Source organism: Entelurus aequoreus, linkage group LG27, assembly GCF_033978785.1.
Source record: "Entelurus aequoreus isolate RoL-2023_Sb linkage group LG27, RoL_Eaeq_v1.1, whole genome shotgun sequence".
Classification (NCBI taxonomy): domain Eukaryota; kingdom Metazoa; phylum Chordata; class Actinopteri; order Syngnathiformes; family Syngnathidae; genus Entelurus; species Entelurus aequoreus.
This window is the reverse complement of record NC_084757.1, coordinates 34,891,062-34,912,531: the sequence shown is the minus strand read 5'-3', so window position 1 is coordinate 34,912,531 and position 21,470 is coordinate 34,891,062. Positions and strand designations below refer to the sequence as shown.

At 34.0% G+C, this 21,470-nt stretch overlaps 1 protein-coding gene across 1 annotated transcript in view; it reads left to right on the top strand.

Moving 5' to 3' along the window:
* Nucleotides 1-21,470, top strand: part of LOC133644302 (PR domain zinc finger protein 5-like) — an 81,443-nt gene that overhangs the window by 29,895 nt on the left and 30,078 nt on the right. The window contains exons 9-13 of the mRNA XM_062038681.1: nucleotides 1,486-1,570; nucleotides 1,652-1,809; nucleotides 4,706-4,799; nucleotides 7,459-7,619; nucleotides 16,302-16,395. Of these exons, the coding sequence (XP_061894665.1) occupies nucleotides 1,486-1,570; nucleotides 1,652-1,809; nucleotides 4,706-4,799; nucleotides 7,459-7,619; nucleotides 16,302-16,395 (592 nt within the window). The remainder of the gene's footprint in view (nucleotides 1-1,485; nucleotides 1,571-1,651; nucleotides 1,810-4,705; nucleotides 4,800-7,458; nucleotides 7,620-16,301; nucleotides 16,396-21,470) is intronic.

Sequence of the window (21,470 nt, the reverse complement as noted above, 5' to 3'; positions counted from 1 at the left end):
GTGGTCTCTGGAGTCAGAGTACTAGGAGTCAGGACTGAAAGTATCCAGACTGAAAGTAACAGGAATGAAAGGAACATGTGTGAAAGTAACAGGACTTATGGTAACAGACTGAAAATAACAGGAATTCAAGTAACAGAGTGAAAGTAACAGGAGTGAAAGTAACACGAGTGAAAGGGACACGAGTGAAAGTGACAAGAATGAAAGTGACAAGAGTGAAAGTAACAGAGTAAAAGTAACAAGAATGAAAGTAACAGGAGTGTAAGTAACAGGAGTGTAAGTAACAGGAGTGTAATTAACAGGAGTGTAAGTAAGATGAGTGTAAGTAAGATGAGTGTAAGTAAGATGAGTGTAAGTAAGATGAGTGAATGTAAGATGAGTGAATGTAAGATGAGTGTAAGTAAGAGGCGTGGAAGTATTAGGTGGTATCTGGAGTCAAAGTATTAGGCATCAGGACTGAAAGTATCCAGACTGAAAGTAACAGGAATTAAATGAACAGACTGCAGATAACATAATTTAAAGTAACAGTGAAAGTAACAAGAGTGAATGAAACAAGAACGAAAGTAACAAGAATGAAAGTAACAGGAGTGAAAGTAACAGGAGTGAAAATTACAAGAATGAAAATAACTGGAGAGAAAGTAACGAGTGAAAGTAACGAGTGAAAGTAACAATAGTGAACGTAACAAGAATGAAAGTAGCAAGGATGAAAGTGACAGGAGTGAAAGTAACAGGAGTGTAAGTAACAGGAGTGAAAGTAACACGAATGAAAGTAACAAGAATGAAAATAACCAGAGTGAAAGTAACAAGAATGAAAGTAACAAGAATGAAAGTAACAATAGCAAAAGTAACAGGAGTGAAAGTAGCAACAATGAAAGTAACAATAGTGAAAGTAACAGGAGTGAAAGTAACAAGAGTGAAAGTAACAGGAGTGAAAGAAACAAGAGAAGAAAGTAACAGGAGTGTAAGTAACAGGAGTGTAAGTAACAGGAGTGGAAGTAGCAGGAGTGGAAGTAGCAGGAGTGGAAGTAACAAAAGTGTAAGGTAACAATAGTAAAAGTAACAGGAGTGTAAGGCAACAGTGTAGGTAAGTAACAGGAGTGAAGGGTAACAGGACTTAAAGCGACAGTGTAAGGAGGTAACAGGAGTGAGTTGTTATCATAGAATGCTGACAAACATGAATATCAAAAAGGCCATGAACATTACCTCCCTGCTTGGCACTCAGCATCAAGGGTTGGAATTGGGGGTTAAATTACCAAAAATGATTCCCGGGTGCGGCACCGCTGCTGCCCACTGCTCCCCTCACCTCCCAGGGGGTAAACAAGGGGATGGGTCAAATGCAGAGGACAAATTTCACCACACCGTGTGTGTGTGTGACAATCATTGGTACTTGAACTCTAATATTAATAACATGTTAGCATGAAGCAGATCACAGAACATGAACAGATACTTTAGGTAACAGGACTGTGTCTGCTCTATTTCTGCTTCCAGATCCATGAAATATTTGAATGTCACGCCTGCGACAAGAAGTTCATCTCCACCAATCAGCTCAAGCGTCACATGATCACACACTCAGGTGAGACCAGCCCTCCTCATGACAGCCACGCCCCCTCCTCCCCATGACACCTGCTGCTGCGCTGCGTTCCCATGGCGACAGAGAAGCGGCCGTACACCTGCGAGATCTGCAGCCGCTCCTTCAAGCGCCTGGACCAGGTGACGGCCCACAAGATCATCCACAGCGAGGACAAGCCCTACAAGTGCAAACTGTGTGGGAAGGAGTTCGCCCACAGGAACGTCTACAAGAACCACAAGAAGGTCAGAACATGTTGGTACCTACTAGAGAAAATACAATATTACGTTAGCAATAGCATGCTAACGTTAGCATGTGTCATGTACCAAGTCATGTGACTCTTTTTGCAAAATTAGCAAACAATTTAGCATTTAGCATCATGACTCTGAGGTAAACAGTTGCAAAATTTGCCAAAAAAAAGGTTAGCATGCTAACAGTTAGCATGTGTCATCTACCAAGTTATATGACTCTGGTGAAATGATTGCAATATTTGCAAAATAATGATCATTAGCATTTTAATGTTAGCATGCTTATTTTAGCATGCTAACAATTAGCATGTGTCATCTACCAAGTTATATGACTCTGGGGTAAATGGTTGCAAAATTTGCCAAAAAAAGTTAGCATGTGTCATCTACTAAGTAGTATGACTCTGGGGTAAACGGTTGCAAAATTTGCCAAAAAAAAAGGTTAGTGAGCTAACACTTAGCATGTGTCATCTACCAAGTTATATGACACTGGTGAAATGATTGCAATATTTGCAAAAAAAATTATAATTAGCATTTTAATGTTAGCATGCTTATTTTAGCATGCTAACAATTAGCATGTGTCATCTACCAAGTTAGATGACACCGGTGAAACGATTGCAATATTTGCAAAAAAATTATAATTAGCATTTTAATGTTAGCATGCTTATTTTAGCATGCTAACAATTAGCATGTGTCATCTACCAAGTTATATGACTCTGGGGTAAACGGTTGCAAAATTTGCCAAAAACAGTTAGCATGTGTCATATACTAAGTTGTATGACTCCGGGGTAAACGGTTGCAAAATTTGCCAAAAAAAAAGGTTAGCATGCTAACAATTAGCATGTGTCATCTACCAAGTTATATGACACTGGTGAAACGATTGCAATATTTGCAAAAAAAATATAATTAGCATTTTAATGTTAGCATGCTTATTTTAGCATGCTAACAATTAGCATGTGTCATCTACCAAGTTATATGACTCTGGGGTAAATGGTTGCAAAATTTGCCAAAAAAAGTTAGCATGTGTCATCTACTAAGATGTATGACTCTGGGGTAAACGGTTGCAAAATTTGCCAAAAAAAAGGTTAGTGAGCTAACACTTAGCATGTGTCATCTACCAAGTTATATGACACTGGTGAAATGATTGCGATATTTGCAAAAAAATTATAATTAGCATTTTAATGTTAGCATGCTTATTTTAGCATGCTAACAATTAGCATGTGTCATTTACCAAGTTAGATGACACTGGTGAAACGATTGCAATATTTGCAAAAAAATTATAATTAGCATTTTAATGTTAGCATGCTTATTTTAGCATGCTAACAATTAGCATGTGTCATCTACCAAGTTATATGACTCTGGGGTAAATGGTTGCAAAATTTTCCAAAAAAAGTTAGCATGTGTCATCTACTAAGTTGTATGACTCTGGGGTAAACGGTTGCAAAATTTGCCAAAAAAAAGGTTAGTGAGCTAACACTTAGCATGTGTCATCTACCAAGTTATATGACACTGGTGAAATGATTGCGATATTTGCAAAAAAATTATAATTAGCATTTTAATGTTAGCATGCTTATTTTAGCATGCTAACAATTAGCATGTGTCATTTACCAAGTTAGATGACACTGGTGAAACGATTGCAATATTTGCAAAAAAATTATAATTAGCATTTTAATGTTAGCATGCTTATTTTAGCATGCTAACAATTAGCATGTGTCATCTACCAAGTTACATGACTCTGGGGTAAATGGTTGCAAAATTTTCCAAAAAAAGTTAGCATGTGTCATCTACTAAGTTGTATGACTCTGGGGTAAACGGTTGCAAAATTTGCCAAAAAAAAAGGTTAGTGAGCTAACACTTAGCATGTGTCATCTACCAAGTTGTATGACACTGGTGAAATGATTGCAATATTTGCAAAAAAATTATAATTAGCATTTTAATGTTAGCATGCTTATTTTAGCATGCTAACAATTAGCATGTGTCATCTACCAAGTTAGATTTTTTACTTGAACAACATTTTTTTTTTTATTGACAAAATTATTTTTTTATTATTGGGACAAGCGGTCGGAAATTGATGGGACGGGATGGATGTTTTTATACTGGCAAATTGTTTTTTTAAAATTGAAAACTTTTTTTTTTTACTCACAAATATTTCTTTTTAATTGAAGACATTTTTATTTATACTTTTAAATCATTTTTTTTTTACCTGCAGAAAATTGTTTTTATACTTGGGAATCTTTTTTTAAGTCTTTTTTTAATTGAACAAAATTGTTTTTTTACACAAAAATAGTTTTTTTAATTGCAGAAATTATTTTTTATTGTTGGGACAAGCGGTAGAAAATGGATGGGATGGGATGGATGTTTTTATACTTGCGAATTGTTTTTTTTTGATTGAAAACTTTTTTTTTTTACTCACAAATATTTTTATTTTTTTAATTTTTTTTTATTTTATAAATTATTTTTTTTAATTTTTAAATTTAAATTTTTTTAATTTGATTTTTTTTTTATTTTTATTTTATATAAATACAAATATTTATTTTTAATTGAAGAAATTATTTTTTATACTTTTAAATCTTTTTTTTTTTACCTGCAGAAATTTGCTTTTATACTTGGGAATAGTTTTTTTTACTTGCAGAAATACATTTTTTTATTCTTGTGAATCTTTTTTTAATTGAAGAAAATTATTTTTGAACTTTAAAATGTATTTATTTATTTTAGTAACTCCAGTCCTTAGACACGTAATAAAGGTGTTTGCTGCTGAATGAAACACAACATCAAACATTATGTCACTACTGCTCCCACCTCTCCTACAAAATAATGTAAAAAAACAACTTCAATTCTTGTCCAGATGTTTACTTCCATATAATATTCATTTCTCAATCACATGTTGTCTCTGCAGACACACTCGGAGGAGAGACCCTTCCAGTGCGAGGAGTGCAAGGCTCTCTTTCGCACACCCTTCTCTCTACAGCGCCACCTACTCATCCACAACAGTAAGCAGCACCGTATACATAGTACACAGTAAGAAGCACCATCTACATCTACTCTGGGGTAAACGGTTGCAACATTTGCAAAAAAAAACAAACAGTTAGATAACCTGCCAGCAGTTTTTTCCAGCACTCTGGAGGTGCACCTGAGAACTGAGACGGGACTGTAGTTGCCTGGGTCTGGTTTGAAGTCCTGAGGGACCTCCCCCCGTTTTATAGATAATTGTGTGGTCTGTTACTCATGCAACATTTCAAAGAAACTAGAAGTCAGAAGAATCCTCCCACATTCTTCAGTTGTAAAGTGACTGCAGGTCCAGTGGAACACTTGATGTTTGAAGTAGAAACAGGAACAGTACTAGTGAGCTAAAGGTTCCACCATCTCTCAGATGTCCAATGATTTTGGCAGTTGGCCTGCAACCTTTTCAGAAAAAACATAATTGCCAGGTGGAAGTAAATAGAAGTCAGTTATGAGACTCAGGTGTGCTGGCAGGACATGGAACAGAAAGTAAAGCTGCTTCAAAACACAGAGAGCACACAGGAAACACCGACAAAACAAGAGCACCAGGACAGGAAGTGAAACACCAAACACAGAAAGTAGACTAGAAATAAGAGCACTGGACAGGAAGAGAAAGTACCAAACACAGGAAGTAGAAACTACAAATAAGAACACTGGACAGGAAGTGAAAGTACCAAACACAGGAAGTAGAAACTACAAATAACAGCACTGGACAGGAAGTGAACGTTCCAAACACAGGATGTAAAAAGTAGAAATAAGAGCACTGGACATGATTTGAAAGTACCAAACACAGGAATTAGAAAGAAGAAATAAGAGCACTGGACAGGAAGTGAAAGTACCAAACACAGGAAGTAGAAAGTAGAAATAAAAGCACTGGACAGGAAGTAAAAATTACCAAACACAGAAAGTAGAAACTAGAAATAAGAGCACTCGACAGGAAGTGAAAGTACCAAACACAGGAAGTAGAAAACTAGAAATAACAGAACTGGACAGGAAGTGAAACACCAAACACAGTAAGAAGGAACTAGAAATAAGAGCACCAAGACAGGAAGTGAAACACCAAACACAGGAAGTACAAAGTCGAAATAAGAGCACTCGACAGGAAGTGAAAGTACCAAGCACAGAAAGTAGAAACTAGAAATAAGAGCATTAGATAGAAAGTGAAAGTACCAAACACAGGAAGTAGAATCTAGAAATAAGAGCACTGGAAAGGAAGTGAAAGTACCCAACACAGGAAGTAGAATCTAATAATAAGAGCACTGGACAGGAAGTGAAAGTACCAAACACAGAAAGTAGAAACTAGAAATAAGAGCACTGGACAGGAAGTGAAAGTACCAAACACAGGAAGTAGAAAGTGGAAATAACAGCACTTAACAGGAAGTGAACGTACCAAACACAGAAAGTAGAAACTAGAAATAAGAGCACTGGACAGGAAGTGATTCTCCAAATACAGGAAGTAGAAACTAGAAACAAGAGCACTGGGCAGGAAGTGAAAGTACCAAACACAGGAAGTAGAATATAATAATAAGAGCACTGGACAGGAAGTGAAAGTACCAAGCACAGGATGTAGAAAGTGGAAATAAGAGCACTGGACAGGAAGTGTAAGTACCAAGCACAGGAAGTAGGAAGTGGAAATAAGAGCACTGGACAGGAAGTGAAAGTACCCAACACAGAAAGTAGAAACTAGAAATAAGAGCACTGGACAGGAAGTGAAAGTACAAAACACAGGAAGTAGAAACTAGAAATAAGAGCACTAGACATGAAGTGAAAGTACCAAACACAGGAATATTGAACATCTTAAAGTGCATCTAAGGTCAGACGTTGTCTTTTTGTTGTCATTCTGGCTGGTTTGTCGGTGTTGATGGGCTCATATTGCCATCCCCTTTGAAGACACAATATTGCCACCAGGTTACATTTATCTTTGTAATGTTTCTTACTTGATGCAACTTCTCACTGGAGAGGATCTCTGCACTGTCAGCGTGTTGGCGGCCGCGCTCTCATCTCCGCCAAAACAAAGATTGTTTTTTTTTTTCTCCTTTCTTTTCTGTTTTTTTCCCTCCCTTTTTCCCCCCAAACAAAGATTGTGATTGAGCGAGGAGTTAAATAGAGGCGCAGCACCTCCGTCCTTCCTGACGTACAACAATCCTGACTGGCCTACCTGGCAGGGATCGAAACTGAAACTTAACTTGACCCTCTCCTCCACACTCTCTCTCTCTCCAGGCTGGTACTCGATGACATGGCAATTGACGGATGCATTCATTGTGTTTCTCTTCTTGGCGCAGGGCCAATGTTAGTCATTTAGTGAGGCGTCCATCCTGGTTTGTTGACCTTGGTGGTTATTTGCTGCTGTACTAATGTGTGGACTGACAGACCACAGCACCTCTACTCCCCATTCAGGCGCCAGGAAACATCCTTTGGAGGTTATTAATATGCCTGGATGGAGCGCACACACACACACACACACACACACACACACACACACACACACACACACACACACACACACACACACACAGGAAGTGGAAATGCAATCATCTGCGTACAATGGCAACAAGTGCTGTGTGCCAGTGAGGTGTCCTGTCAACACAACCATGACCTGACACACGCTTGTGTGTGTGTGTGTGTGTGTGTGTGCGTGTGCGCGCGCAGGCGAGAGGACCTTCAAGTGTGACCAGTGCAACGCCACCTTCAAGCGGAAGGACACGCTCAACGTGCACATCCAGGTGGTGCACGACGGCCACAAGAAGTACAAGTGTGACCTGTGTGAGAAGGCCTTCGTCACGCCCTCCGTCCTCAAGAGCCACAAGAAGGTGAGGCGGACATGTTGCACTTCATGCTGCTGTGTGTGTGTGTGTGTGTGTGCATTTGTCTCACCATCCTTGTGTGGACATACACTTGATAAACCACCTTTCTGTGAGGATCTTTTAACTTGTGAGGACATTTGCCTGGTCCTCACAACTACAAAAGTAAAAATTTTTTTTTACTTTGTGTGTTTTGCATTCTGAAGTGAGGTTGCAACTAGGGATGTCCGATAAATGCTTTAAAATGTAACATCGGAAATTATCGGTATCGTTTTTTAAATTATCGGTATCGTTTTTTGTTGTTGTTGTTGTTTTTTTTGTTTTTTTTTTATTAAATCAACATAAAAACACAAGATACACTTACAATTAGTGCACCAACCCAAAAAACCTCCCTCCCCCATTTACACTCATTCATACAAAAGGGTTGTATCTTTTTTGTTATTAATATTCTGCTTCCTACATTATATATCAATATATATCAATACAGTCTGCAAGGGATACAGTCCGTAAGCACACATGATTGTGCGTGCTGCTGCTCCACTAATAGTACTAACCTTTAACAGTTAATTTTACTCATTTTCATTAATTACTAGTTTCTATGTAACTGTTTTTATATTGTTTTACTTTCTTTTTTATTCAAGAAAATGTTTTTAATTTATTTATCTTATTTTATTAATTTTTTAAAAAAGTACCTTATCTTCACCATACCTGGTTGTCCAAATTAGGCATAATAATGTGTTAATTCCACGACTGCATATATCGGTTGATATCGGTATCGGTTGGTATCGGTAATTAAAGAGTTGGACAATATCGGAATATTGGATATCGGCAAAAAGCCATTATCTGACATCCCTAGTTGCAACTCTCTACTCCCATCTAGGGCTAGATGTATATTTTTTCATCATTCTAGCTATAGTGGAAAGGGGGGCCCTCACAACCCACTAACCAAACGTGGGTCCACACAAAGTAGGCAAGACATGTATGTGTGTGTGTGTGTGTGTGTGTGTAGCTTTAAGGCTAATGAGCTGACAGTGAGTGTCACCAACTAGTACAATTGTGTACTTCTGACATATACACAGTTAGTGTGTACTTGTCCAATGTAATACATGTCATGTATCACATACAACTATGTAACATGAGGGTGTGGGACAGGAGGACACACACATTAGCAACACTAGCATAGCTATGTGAGCTGCATGCTAACATTACATAGATGTCTTACATAGACACAAAACTAATAGATGTCTTACATCGATACAAAACTAGTAGATGTCTTACATAGATATAACACTAATAGATGTCTTACATACATACAAAAGTAATAGATGTCTTACATAGATACAAAACTAGTAGATGTCTTACATAGATATAACACTAATAGATGTCTTACATACATACAAAAGTAATAGATGTCTTACATAGATACAAAACTAATAGATGTCTTACATAGACATGAAAATAATTGATGTCTTACATAAACACAAAACTAATAGAGGTATTACATAGATACAAAACTAATAGATGTCTTACACAGACACGAAACTAATTGATGTCTTACATAAAAACAAAACTGATAGAGGTCTAACATAGATACGAAACTAATAGATGTCTTAAATAGATACAAAACTACTAGATGTATTACATAGATACAACACTAATAGATGTCTTACATAGATACAACATTAATAGATGTCTAACATAGACACAACACTAATAGATGTCTTACATAGACACACAAGTAATACATGTCTTACAAAGACACAAAAGTAATAGATGTCTTACATAAATACAAAATTGTTAGATGTCTTACATAGACACAAAACTAATTCATGTCTTACATAAACACAAAACTAATAGAGGTCTTACATAGATACGAAACTAATAGATGTCTTACATAGACACACAACTAATTCATGTCTTACATAAACACAAAACTAATAGAGGTCTTACATAGATACGAAACTAATAGATGTCTTACATAGACACACTATTAGATGCCTTACATAGACACAAAACTAATTGATGTCTTACATAGATACAAAACTAATTGATGTCTTACATAGATACAACACTAATAGATGTCTTACATAGATACACAATTAATATATGTTTTATATAGACACAAAAGTAATAGATGTCATACATAGATACAAAACTAATTGATGTCTTACATAGATACAAAACTAATAGATGTCTTACATAGATACGAAACTAATAGATGTCTTGCATAGACAAGAAACTAATAGATGTCTTACAAAGACACAAAACTAATATATGTCTTACATAGACATAAAAGTAATAGATGTCTTACATAGACACAAAACTAATAGATGTCTTACATAGACACAAAACTAATAGATGTCTCACATAGATACAAAACTAGTAGATGTCTTACATAGATACAACACTAATAGATGTCTAACATAGATACAAAAGTAATACATGTCTTACATAGATACAAAACTAATAGATGTCTTACATAAACACAAAACTAATAGAGGTATTACATAGATACAAAACTAATAGATGTCTTACATAGACTCAAAACTAATTGATGTCTTACATAAAAACAAAACTAATAGAGGTCTAACATAGATACGAAACTAATGTCTTAAATAGATACAAAACTACTAGATGTATTACATAGCTACAACACTAATATATGTCTTACATAGATACAACACTAATATATGTCTTACATAGATACAAAACTAGTAGATGTCTTACATAGATACAACATTAATAGATGTCTTACATAGACACAACACTAATAGATGTCTTACATAGACACAAAAGTAATACATGTCTTACATAGACACAAAACTAATAGATGTCTTACATAGATACAAAAGTAATACATGTCTTACATGGACACACAAAACTAATTATGTCTTACATAGACACAAAACTAATAGCTGTCTTACATAGACACAAAACTAATTGATGTCTTACATAGATACAAAACTAATAGATGTCTTACATAGATAAACAACTAATATATGTCTTACATAGACACAAAAGTAATAGATGTCATACATAGATACAAAACTAATAGATGTCTTACATAGACACAAAACTAATTGATGTCTTACATAAAAACAAAACTAATAGAGGTCTAACATAGATACGAAACTAATAGATGTCTTAAATAGATACAAAACTACTAGATGTTTTACATAGCTACAACACTAATATATGTCTTACATAGCTACAACACTAATATATGTCTTACATAGATACAAAACTAGTAGATGTCTTACAGAGATACAACATTAACAGATGTCTTACATAGACACAAAAGTAATACATGTCTTACATAGACACAAAACTAATAGATGTCTTACATAGATACAAAAGTAATACATGTCTTACATGGACACAAAACTAATCATGTCTTAAATAGACACAAAACTAATAACAGTCTTACATAGATACGAAACTAATATATGTCTTACAAAGACACACTATTAGATGCCTTACATAGACACAAAACTATTTGATGTCTTACATAGATACAAAACTACTAGATGTCTTACATAGATAAACAACTAATATATGTCTTACATAGACACAAAAGTAATAGATGTCATACATAGATACGAAACTAATAGATGTCTTACATATATACAAAACTAGTAGATGTCTTACATAGATACAACACTAATAGATGTCTTACATAGATAAAACACTAATAGATGTCTTACATAGACACAAAAGTAATAGAAGTCTTGCATAGATACAAAACTAATAGATGTCTTACATAGATACAACACTAATAGATGTCTTACATAGATACAACACAAATAGATGTCGTACATAGATACAAAACTAATAGATGTCTTACATAGACACAAACGTTATAGATGTCTTACATAGACACACAAGTGTTAGATGCCTTACATGGATACAAAAGTAATAGATGTCTTACATAGACACAAAAGTGTTAGATGTCTTACATAGATACAAAACTAGTAGATGTCTTACATAGATATAACACTAATAGTTGTCTTACATAGACACAAAAGTAATAGATGTCTTACATAGATACAAAACTAGTAGATGTCTTACATAAACACAACACTTATAGATGTCTCACATAGACACAAAACTAATTGATGTCTTACATAAACACAAAACTAATAGAGGTCTTACGTAGATACAACACTAATGGAAGTATTACATAGAAACAAAAGTAACAGATGTCTTACATAGATGCAACACTAATATATGTCTTCCATAGATACAAAAGAAATAGACGTCTTACATAGATACAAAACTAATAGATGTCTAACATAAAAAACTAATAGATGTCTTACATAGACACAAAAGTAATAGAGGTCTTACATAGACACAAAACTAATAGAGATCTTACATAGATACAAAACTAGTAAATGTCTTACATAGACACACAACTAATAGATGTCTTACATAGATACAAAACTAATATATGTCTTACATAGATACAAAAGTAATAAATGTCTTACATAGACACAAAAGTAATAGATGTCTTACATAGATATAAAACTAATAGATGTCTTAGGTAGATACAAACATTATAGATGTCTTACAGACACAAAAGTAATAGATGTCTTACATAGACACAAAAGTAATAGCCCTCTTGCTGGGCTTTAAATAAATCAAACTGTGTATACCAGAGACGTCCACATGTCGTCCAAAAAGGTGCAAACATAAACATGTAAACACTTTTCATCTTACATACATGTTGTACATGAAATATGATCACAGCTATTACAAATTCAAATACATACATTTTCCCCTCAAAATTCTACACAAAACAACCCACCATTGAGAATATCCTTTTTTCACATGCCTTGAAAATGAAGTACAATAACAAATGTATTCACTACTACATGAAACACAATGTTGTGTAATACTGTAAAAGTCACACGTGAGTAGCAAAGTATGTGAACAGAAGTAGGTTGAAAATGAAGTACAATAACAAATGTATTCACTACTACATGAAACACAATGTTGTGTAATACTGTAAAAGTCACACGTGAGTAACAAAGTATGTGGACAGAAGTAGGTTGAAAATGAAGTACAATAACAAATGTATTCACTACTACACGAAACACAATGTTGTGTATTACTGTAAAAGTCACACATGAGTAACAAAGTATGTGAACAGAAGTAGGTTGAAATGAAGTACAATAACAAATGTATTCACTACTACATGAAACACAATGTTGTGTATTACTGTAAAAGTCACACATGAGTAACAAAGTATGTGAACAGAAGTAGGAGTATTTGACTTTGTAGGTGAGCTCTTCTGTCAGTGCTAATTACAGGCTCGCTTTCCACTCGTTAGAACACGCTATAATAGTAATAATATACTATCAAATACTTTCCACGGGTTAAATACACGCCATAATAGTAATAACATAGTACCACATATTTTCCAGTAATTCCGTGTGAAGTTGAAATTGCCCTTCCTTCCCTGCAGACATACTTCATGTTTGCTGGCCTGCGTCACAAGTCACAATGTAACAACAACAAAGTTGCAATGTTGACTTTTGGAACACAAAACTGCCATGCAGGCTGCTTATTACTTTAATACTTTATTGGCTACAAACATAATGATTTAAAATCAATGTTGTTATGAACTATTGACATATTTAAGTCTTCAATTACTTCACATTAAATAAGTATTTTGGGGGTAAAAGATTGCATATTTTGTGTGTTTGCAATATAAAAAACTATACCTTTTCTATGACAAAAAGGGCAAAAACTAACAAACAAAACATGAAACTTATAACAGTTAGATCTGAAGTTGATCTAGAGACTTAAGTGTTAAATAAAAATAAAAATGTATGACTTATTTTTAACGCTTTTATGAATGAGGCCCTTTTGAAATCCTGGGAATTTTAGTGGGATTTAAAACAAAAAAGTGTTGTTGCTCCATAAATAATAATGAATCAATGTTGTTATGAATTATTGACATATTTAAGGCTTCAATTACTTCACACCAAATAAGTATTTTGGGGGTAAAAGATTGCATATTTTGTGTGTTTGCAATATAAAAAACTATACGTTTTCTATGACAAAAAGGGCATAAAAAACAAAAAACAAACTAAAACTTATAACAGTTAGATCTGAAGTTGATGTAGAGATTTAAGGGTTAAATAAAAATAAAAATGTATGACTTATTTTTAACACTTTTATGAATGAGGCCTTTTTGGATCCCTGGGAATTTTAGTGGGATTCAAAACAAAAAAGTGTCGTTGCTGCATAAATAATAATGAATCAATGTTGTTATGAATTATTGACATATTTAAGGCTTCAATGACTTCACTCCAAATAAGTATTTTGGTGGTAAAAGATTGCATATTTTGTGTGTTTGCAATATAAAAAACTATAAGTTTTCTATGACAAAAATGGCATAAACCAACAAACAAAACATAAAACTTATAACAGTTAGATCTGAAGTTAATCTCAAGAATTAAGTGTTAAATAAAAAATAAAAAGGGTATGACTTATTTTTAACACTTTTATGAATGAGGCCCTTTTGGGTCCCTGAGAATTTTAGTGGGATTTAAAACAAAAAAGTGTTGTTGCTCCATAAATAATAATGAATCAAAATCAATGTTATGAATTATTGACATATTTAAGGCTTCAATTACCTCACACCAAATAAATATTTTGGGGTTAAAAGAGTGCATATTTTGTGCGTTTGTAATATAAAAAACTATAAGTTTTGTATGACAAAAAGGGCATAAACAAAGAAAACATTAAAAAAATACAAACTTATAATCGACAGATAGATCTGAAGTTGATGTAGAGATTTAAGTGTTAAATAAAAATAAAAATGTAGGACTTATTTTAACACTTTTATGAATGAGGCTCTTTTGGATCCATGAGAATTTTAGTGGGATTTAAAACAAAAAAGTGTTGTTGCTGCATAAATAATAATGAATCAATGTTGTTATGAATTATTGACATATTTAAGGCTTCAATGACTTCACACCAAATAAGTATTTTGGGAGTAAAAGATTGCATATTTTGTGTTTGCAATATAAAAAACTATGTTTTCTATGACAAAAAGGGCATAAACAAACAAACAAAACCTAAAACTTATAACAGTTAGATCTAAAGTTAATCTCGAGACTTAAGTGTTAAATAAAAATACAAATGTATGACTTTTATGAATGAGGCTCTTTTGGATCGAATTTTAGTGGTATTTAAAACAAAAAAGTTTTGTTGCTCCATAAATAATAATGAATCAATGATCAAATGATACACTTACAAGTATTTTGGGGGGTAAAATATTGCATATTTTGTGTATTTGCAATATAAAAAACTAAACGTTTTCTATGACAAAAAGGGCATAAACAAAAAAATACAAATTTATAATCGACAGATTTGAAGTTGATCTTGAGGCTTAAGTGTTAAATAAAAATAAAAATGTATGACTTATTTTTAACACTTTTATGAATGTGGCCCTTTTGAAACCCTGAGAAATTTAGTGGGATTTAAAACAAAAAAGTGTTGTTGCTCCATAAATAATAATGAATCAAAATCAATGTTATGAATTATTGACATATTTAAGGCTTCAATTACTTCACACCAAATAAGTATTTTTGGGGGTAAAAGATTGCATATTTTGTGTGTTTGCAATATAAAAAACTATATGTTTTCTATGACAAAAAGGGCATAAACAAACAAACAAAACCTAAAACTTATAACAGTTAGATCTGAAGTTAATCTCGAGACTTAAGTGTTAAATAAAAATAAAAATGTATGACTTATTTTTAACACTTTTATGAATGAGGCCCTTTTGAAATCCTGCGAATTCTAGTGGGATTTAAAACAAAAAGTGTTGTTGCTCCATAAATAATAATGAATCAATGATCAAATGATACACTTACAAGTATTTTGGGGGGTAAAATATTCCATATTTTATGTATTTGCAATATAAAAAACTGAAAGTTTTCTAGGACAAAAAGGGCATAAACAAAAAAATACAAATTTATAATCGACAGTTAGATTTGAAGTTGATCTTGAGACTTAAGTGTTAAATAAAAATAAAAATGTATGACTTATTTTTAACACTTTTATGAATGAGGCCTTTTTGAAATCCTGGGAATTTTAGTGGGATTTAAAACAAAAAAGTGTCGCTGCTCCATAAATAATAATGAATCAAAATCAATGTTATGAATTATTGACATATTTAAGGCTTCAATTACTTCACACCAAATAAGTATTTTGGGAGTAAAAGATTGCATATTTTGTGTGTTTGCAATATAAAAAACTATAAGCTTTCTATGACAAAAAGGGCATAAACACACAAATCGTAAAACAAATACAAACTTATAATCAACAGTTAAATCTGAAGTTAAGTGTTAAATTAAGACTTAAGTGTTAAATAAAAATAAAATGATAGTCTCATTTTTAACACTTTTATGAATGAGGCTCTTTTGGATGAAAACTCCATAAATAATAATGAATCAAAATCAATGTTGTTATGAATTATTGACATAATTAAGGCTTCAATTACTTCACACCAAATATCACACTCTGAAAATGATTTGGGGGGAACTATTGCACAGTTTGTGTTTCTGCCATTAAAAAGTTTTGTAGACTTCCATAGGTTGAGTTGTAGCTACAGTATGTCTCGCGTGAGGGGGAAAATCACTTTTCCTCTCCAACTGTGTGGCCTCTCGGTGTTTGCAGACGCACACGGGCGAGAAGGAGAAGATCTGTCCCTACTGCGGACAGAAGTTTGCCAGCAACGGCACGCTGAGGGTCCACATCCGCAGCCACACAGGTCAGTGACACAACCACAGAGTTTATTTATAGACTCCAACTTTTTGTTCCACACCCTCTTTGTTGGTCCGGACCAGGGATGGAAATTGTTTGGATTGTACCCATAGTGATGCCAACACCCATGTTCTTATCCATACTGGTGTTCATCAACACTCTTGTCAATACTTGATGGACAAACCCCAAAAGCAGTGAAGTTGTCACGTTGTGTAAATGCTAAATAAAAAGAGAATATTTGCAAATCCTTTTCAACTTATATTGAATTGAATAGACAGCAAAGACAAGATATTTCATTTTCACACTGAGAAACTTTATTTTTTTTGCAAATAATCATGAACTTAGAATTTAATGGCAGCAACACATTGCAAAAAAGTTGTCAGAGGGCCATTTTTACCAGTGTGTTACATGGCCTTTCCTTTTAACAACACTCAGTAAAGGTTTGGGAACTGAGGAGACACATTTTTGAAGTGGAATTATTTCCCATTCTTGCTTGATGTACAGCTTAAGTTGTTCAACAGTCTCCCTTCTCATATTTTAGCCTTCACACATTTTCAATGGCATCGTTTTGCTGAAATAAGCAGGGGCGTCCATGATAACGGTGCTTGGACGGCAACATGTGTTGCTCCAAAAGCTGTATGTACCTTTCAGCATTAATGGTGCCTTCACAGATGTGTAAGTTACCCATGTCTTGGCCACTAATACACCCCCATACCATCACACATGCTGCCTTTTACACTTTGCGCCTAGAACAGTCCGAAAGATTATTTTCTTCTTTGGTCTGGAGGACACGACGTCCACAGTTTCCAAAAACAATTTGAAATGTGGACTCGTCAGACCACAGAACACTTTTCCACTTTGCATCAGTCCATCTTAGATGAGCTCGGGCCCAGCGAAGCCGGCGGTGTTTCTGGGTGTTGTTGATAAATGGCTTTGGCTTTGCATAGTAGAGTTTTAACTGTAGTTACTGACAGGGGTTTTCTGAAGTGTTCCTGAGCCCATGTGGTGATATCCTTTACACACTGATGTGGCTTTTTGATGCAGTACCGCCTGAGGGATTGAAGGTCGGTAATATCATGGCTTACGTGCAGTGATTTCTCCACATTCTCTGAACCTTTTGATGATATTACGGAGCGTAGATGGTGAAATCTCTAAATTCCTTGCAATAGCTTGGTTGAGAAATGTTGTTCTTTAGCTTTTGGACAGTTTGCTCAGGCATTTGTTGACAAAGTGGTGACCCTCGCCCCGTCCTTGTTTGTGAACGACTGAGCATTTCATGGAAGCTGCTTTTATACCCAATCATGGCACCCACCTGTTCCCAATTAGCCTGTTCACCTGTGGGATGTTCCAAATAAGTCTTTGATGAGCATTCCTCAACTTTCTCACTCTTTTTTGCCACTTGTGCCAGCTTTTTTGAAACATGTTGCAGGCATCAAATTCCAAATGAGCTAATATTTGCAAAAAATAACAAAGTTTTCCAGTTCAAACGTTAAGTATATTACTGCAGTTATGTTGCAAATATTACTGCAGTTGTGTTGCAAATATTACTGCAGTTATGTTGCAAATATTACTGCAGTTATGTTGCAAATATTACTGCAGTTGTGTTGCAAATATTACTGCAGTTATGTTGCAAATATTACTGCGGTTATGTTGCAAATACTACTGCAGTTATGTTGCAAATATTACTGCAGTTATGTTGCAAATATTACTGCAGTTGTGTTGCAAATATTACTGCGGTTATGTTGCAAATATTACTGCAGTTATGTTGCAAATATTACTGCAGTTATGTTGCAAATATTACTGCAGTTATGTTGCAAATATTACTGCAGTTATGTTGCAAATATTACTGCGGTTATGTTGCAAATATTACTGCGGTTATGTTGCAAATATTACTGCAGTTGTGTTGCAAATATTACTGCGGTTATGTTGCAAATATTACTGCGGTTATGTTGCAAATATTACTGCAGTTATGTTGCAAATATTACTGCGGTTATGTTGCAAATATTACTGCAGTTATGTTGCAAATATTACTGCAGTTGTGTTGCAAATATTACTGCGGTTATGTTGCAAATATTACTGCAGTTATGTTGCAAATATTACTGCAGTTATGTTGCAAATATTACTGCAGTTATGTGGCAAATATTACTGCAGTTATGTGGCAAATATTACTGCAGTTATGTTGCAAATATTACTGCAGTTATGTGGCAAATATTACTGCAGTTGTGTTGCAAATATTACTGCAGTTATGTTGCAAATATTACTGAAGTTATGTTGCAAATATTACTGCAGTTGTGTTGCAAATATTACTGCGGTTATGTTGCAAATATTACTGCAGTTATGTTGCAAATATTACTGCAGTTATGTTGCAAATATTACTGCGGTTGTGTTGCAAATATTACTGCGGTTATGTTGCAAATATTACTGCGGTTATGTTGCAAATATTACTGCAGTTATGTTGCAAATATTACTGCAGTTATGTTGCAAATATTACTGCGGTTGTGTTGCAAATATTACTGCAGTTATGCAAATATTACTGCGGTTATGTTGCAAATATTACTGCAGTTATGTTGCAAATATTACTGCAGTTATGTTGCAAATATTACTGCGGTTATGTTGCAAATATTACTGCGGTTATGTTGCAAATATTACTGCAGTTGTGTTGCAAATATTACTGCGGTTATGTTGCAAATATTACTGCGGTTATGTTGCAAATATTACTGCGGTTATGTTGCAAATATTACTGCAGTTATGTTGCAAATATTACTGCGGTTATGTTGCAAATATTACTGCGGTTATGTTGCAAATATTACTGCAGTTGTGTTGCAAATATTATTGCGGTTATGTTGCAAATATTACTGCGGTTATGTTGCAAATATTACTGCAGTTATGTTGCAAATATTACTGCAGTTATCTTGCAAATATTACTGCAGTTATGTTGCAAATATTACTGCAGTTATGTTGCAAATATTACTGCGGTTATGTTGCAAATATTACTGCGGTTATGTTGCAAATATTACTGCAGTTGTGTTGCAAATATTACTGCGGTTATGTTGCAAATATTACTGCGGTTATGTTGCAAATATTACTGCAGTTATGTTGCAAATATTACTGCAGTTATGTTGCAAATATTACTGCGGTTATTTTGCAAATATTACTGCAGTTATGTTGCAAATATTACTGCGGTTATGTTGCAAATATTACTGCGGTTATGTTGCAAATATTACTGCAGTTGTGTTGCAAATATTACTGCAGTTATGTTGCAAATATTACTGCGGTTATGTTGCAAATATTACTGCGGTTATGTTGCAAATATTACTGCAGTTGTGTTGCAAATATTACTGCGGTTATGTTGCAAATATTACTGCGGTTATGTTGCAAATATTACTGCGGTTATGTTGCAAATATTACTGCAGTTATGTTGCAAATATTACTGCGGTTATGTTGCAAATATTACTGCGGTTATGTTGCAAATATTACTGCAGTTATGTTGCAAATATTACTGCGGTTATGTTGCAAATATTACTGCGGTTATGTTGCAAATATTACTGCAGTTGTGTTGCAAATATTACTGCGGTTATGTTGCAAATATTACTGCGGTTATGTTGCAAATATTACTGCGGTTATGTTGCAAATATTACTGCAGTTATGTTGCAAATATTACTGCGGTTATGTTGCAAATATTACTGCGGTTATGTTGCAAATATTACTGCAGTTGTGTTGCAAATATTATTGCGGTTATGTTGCAAATATTACTGCGGTTATGTTGCAAATATTACTGCAGTTATGTTGCAAATATTACTGCAGTTATCTTGCAAATATTACTGCAGTTATGTTGCAAATATTACTGCAGTTATGTTGCAAATATTACTGCGGTTATGTTGCAAATATTACTGCGGTTATGTTGCAAATATTACTGCAGTTGTGTTACAAATATTACTGCGGTTATGTTGCAAATATTACTGCGGTTATGTTGCAAATATTACTGCAGTTATGTTGCAAATATTACTGCAGTTATGTTGCAAATATTACTGCGGTTATTTTGCAAATATTACTGCAGTTATGTTGCAAATATTACTGCAGTTATGTTGCAAATATTACTGCAGTTATGTTGCAAATATTACTGCAGTTATGTTGCAAATATTACTGCGGTTATGTTGCAAATACTACTGCAGTTATGTTGCAAATATTACTGCAGTTATGTTGCAAATATTACTGCAGTTGTGTTGCAAATATTACTGCAGTTGTGTTGCAAATATTACTGCGGTTATGTTGCAAATATTACTGCAGTTATGTTGCAAATATTACTGCAGTTATGTTGCAAATATTACTGCAGTTATGTGGCAAATATTACTGCAGTTATGTGGCAAATATTACTGCAGTTATGTTGCAAATATTACTGCAGTTATGTGGCAAATATTACTGCAGTTGTGTTGCAAATATTACTGCAGTTATGTTGCAAATATTACTGCAGTTATGTTGCAAATATTACTGCAGTTGTGTTGCAAATATTACTGCGGTTATGTTGCAAATATTACTGCAGTTGTGTTGCAAATATTACTGCAGTTGTGTTGCAAATATTACTGCAGTTATGTTGCAAATATTACTGCAGTTATGTTGCAAATATTACTGCAGTTGTGTTGCAAATATTACTGCGATTATGTTGCAAATATTACTGCAGTTATGTTGCTAATATTACTGCGGTTATGTTGCAAATATTACTGCAGTTATGTTGCAAATATTACTGCAGTTATGTTGCAAATATTACTGCGGTTATGTTGCAAATATTACTGTAGTTTTTTTGCAAATATTACTGCGGTTATGTTGCAAATATTACTGTAATATTTGCAACATGACCGCAGTAATATTTGCAACACAACTGCAGTAATATTTGCAACACAACTGCAGTAATATTTGCAACACAACTGCAGTAATATTTGCAACATAACCGCAGTAATATTAGCAACACAACTGCAGTAATATTTGCAACACAACTGCAGTAATATTTGCAACACTGCAGTTGTGTTGCAAATATTACTGTAGTTATGTTGCAAATATTACTGCAGTTGTGTTGCTAATATTACT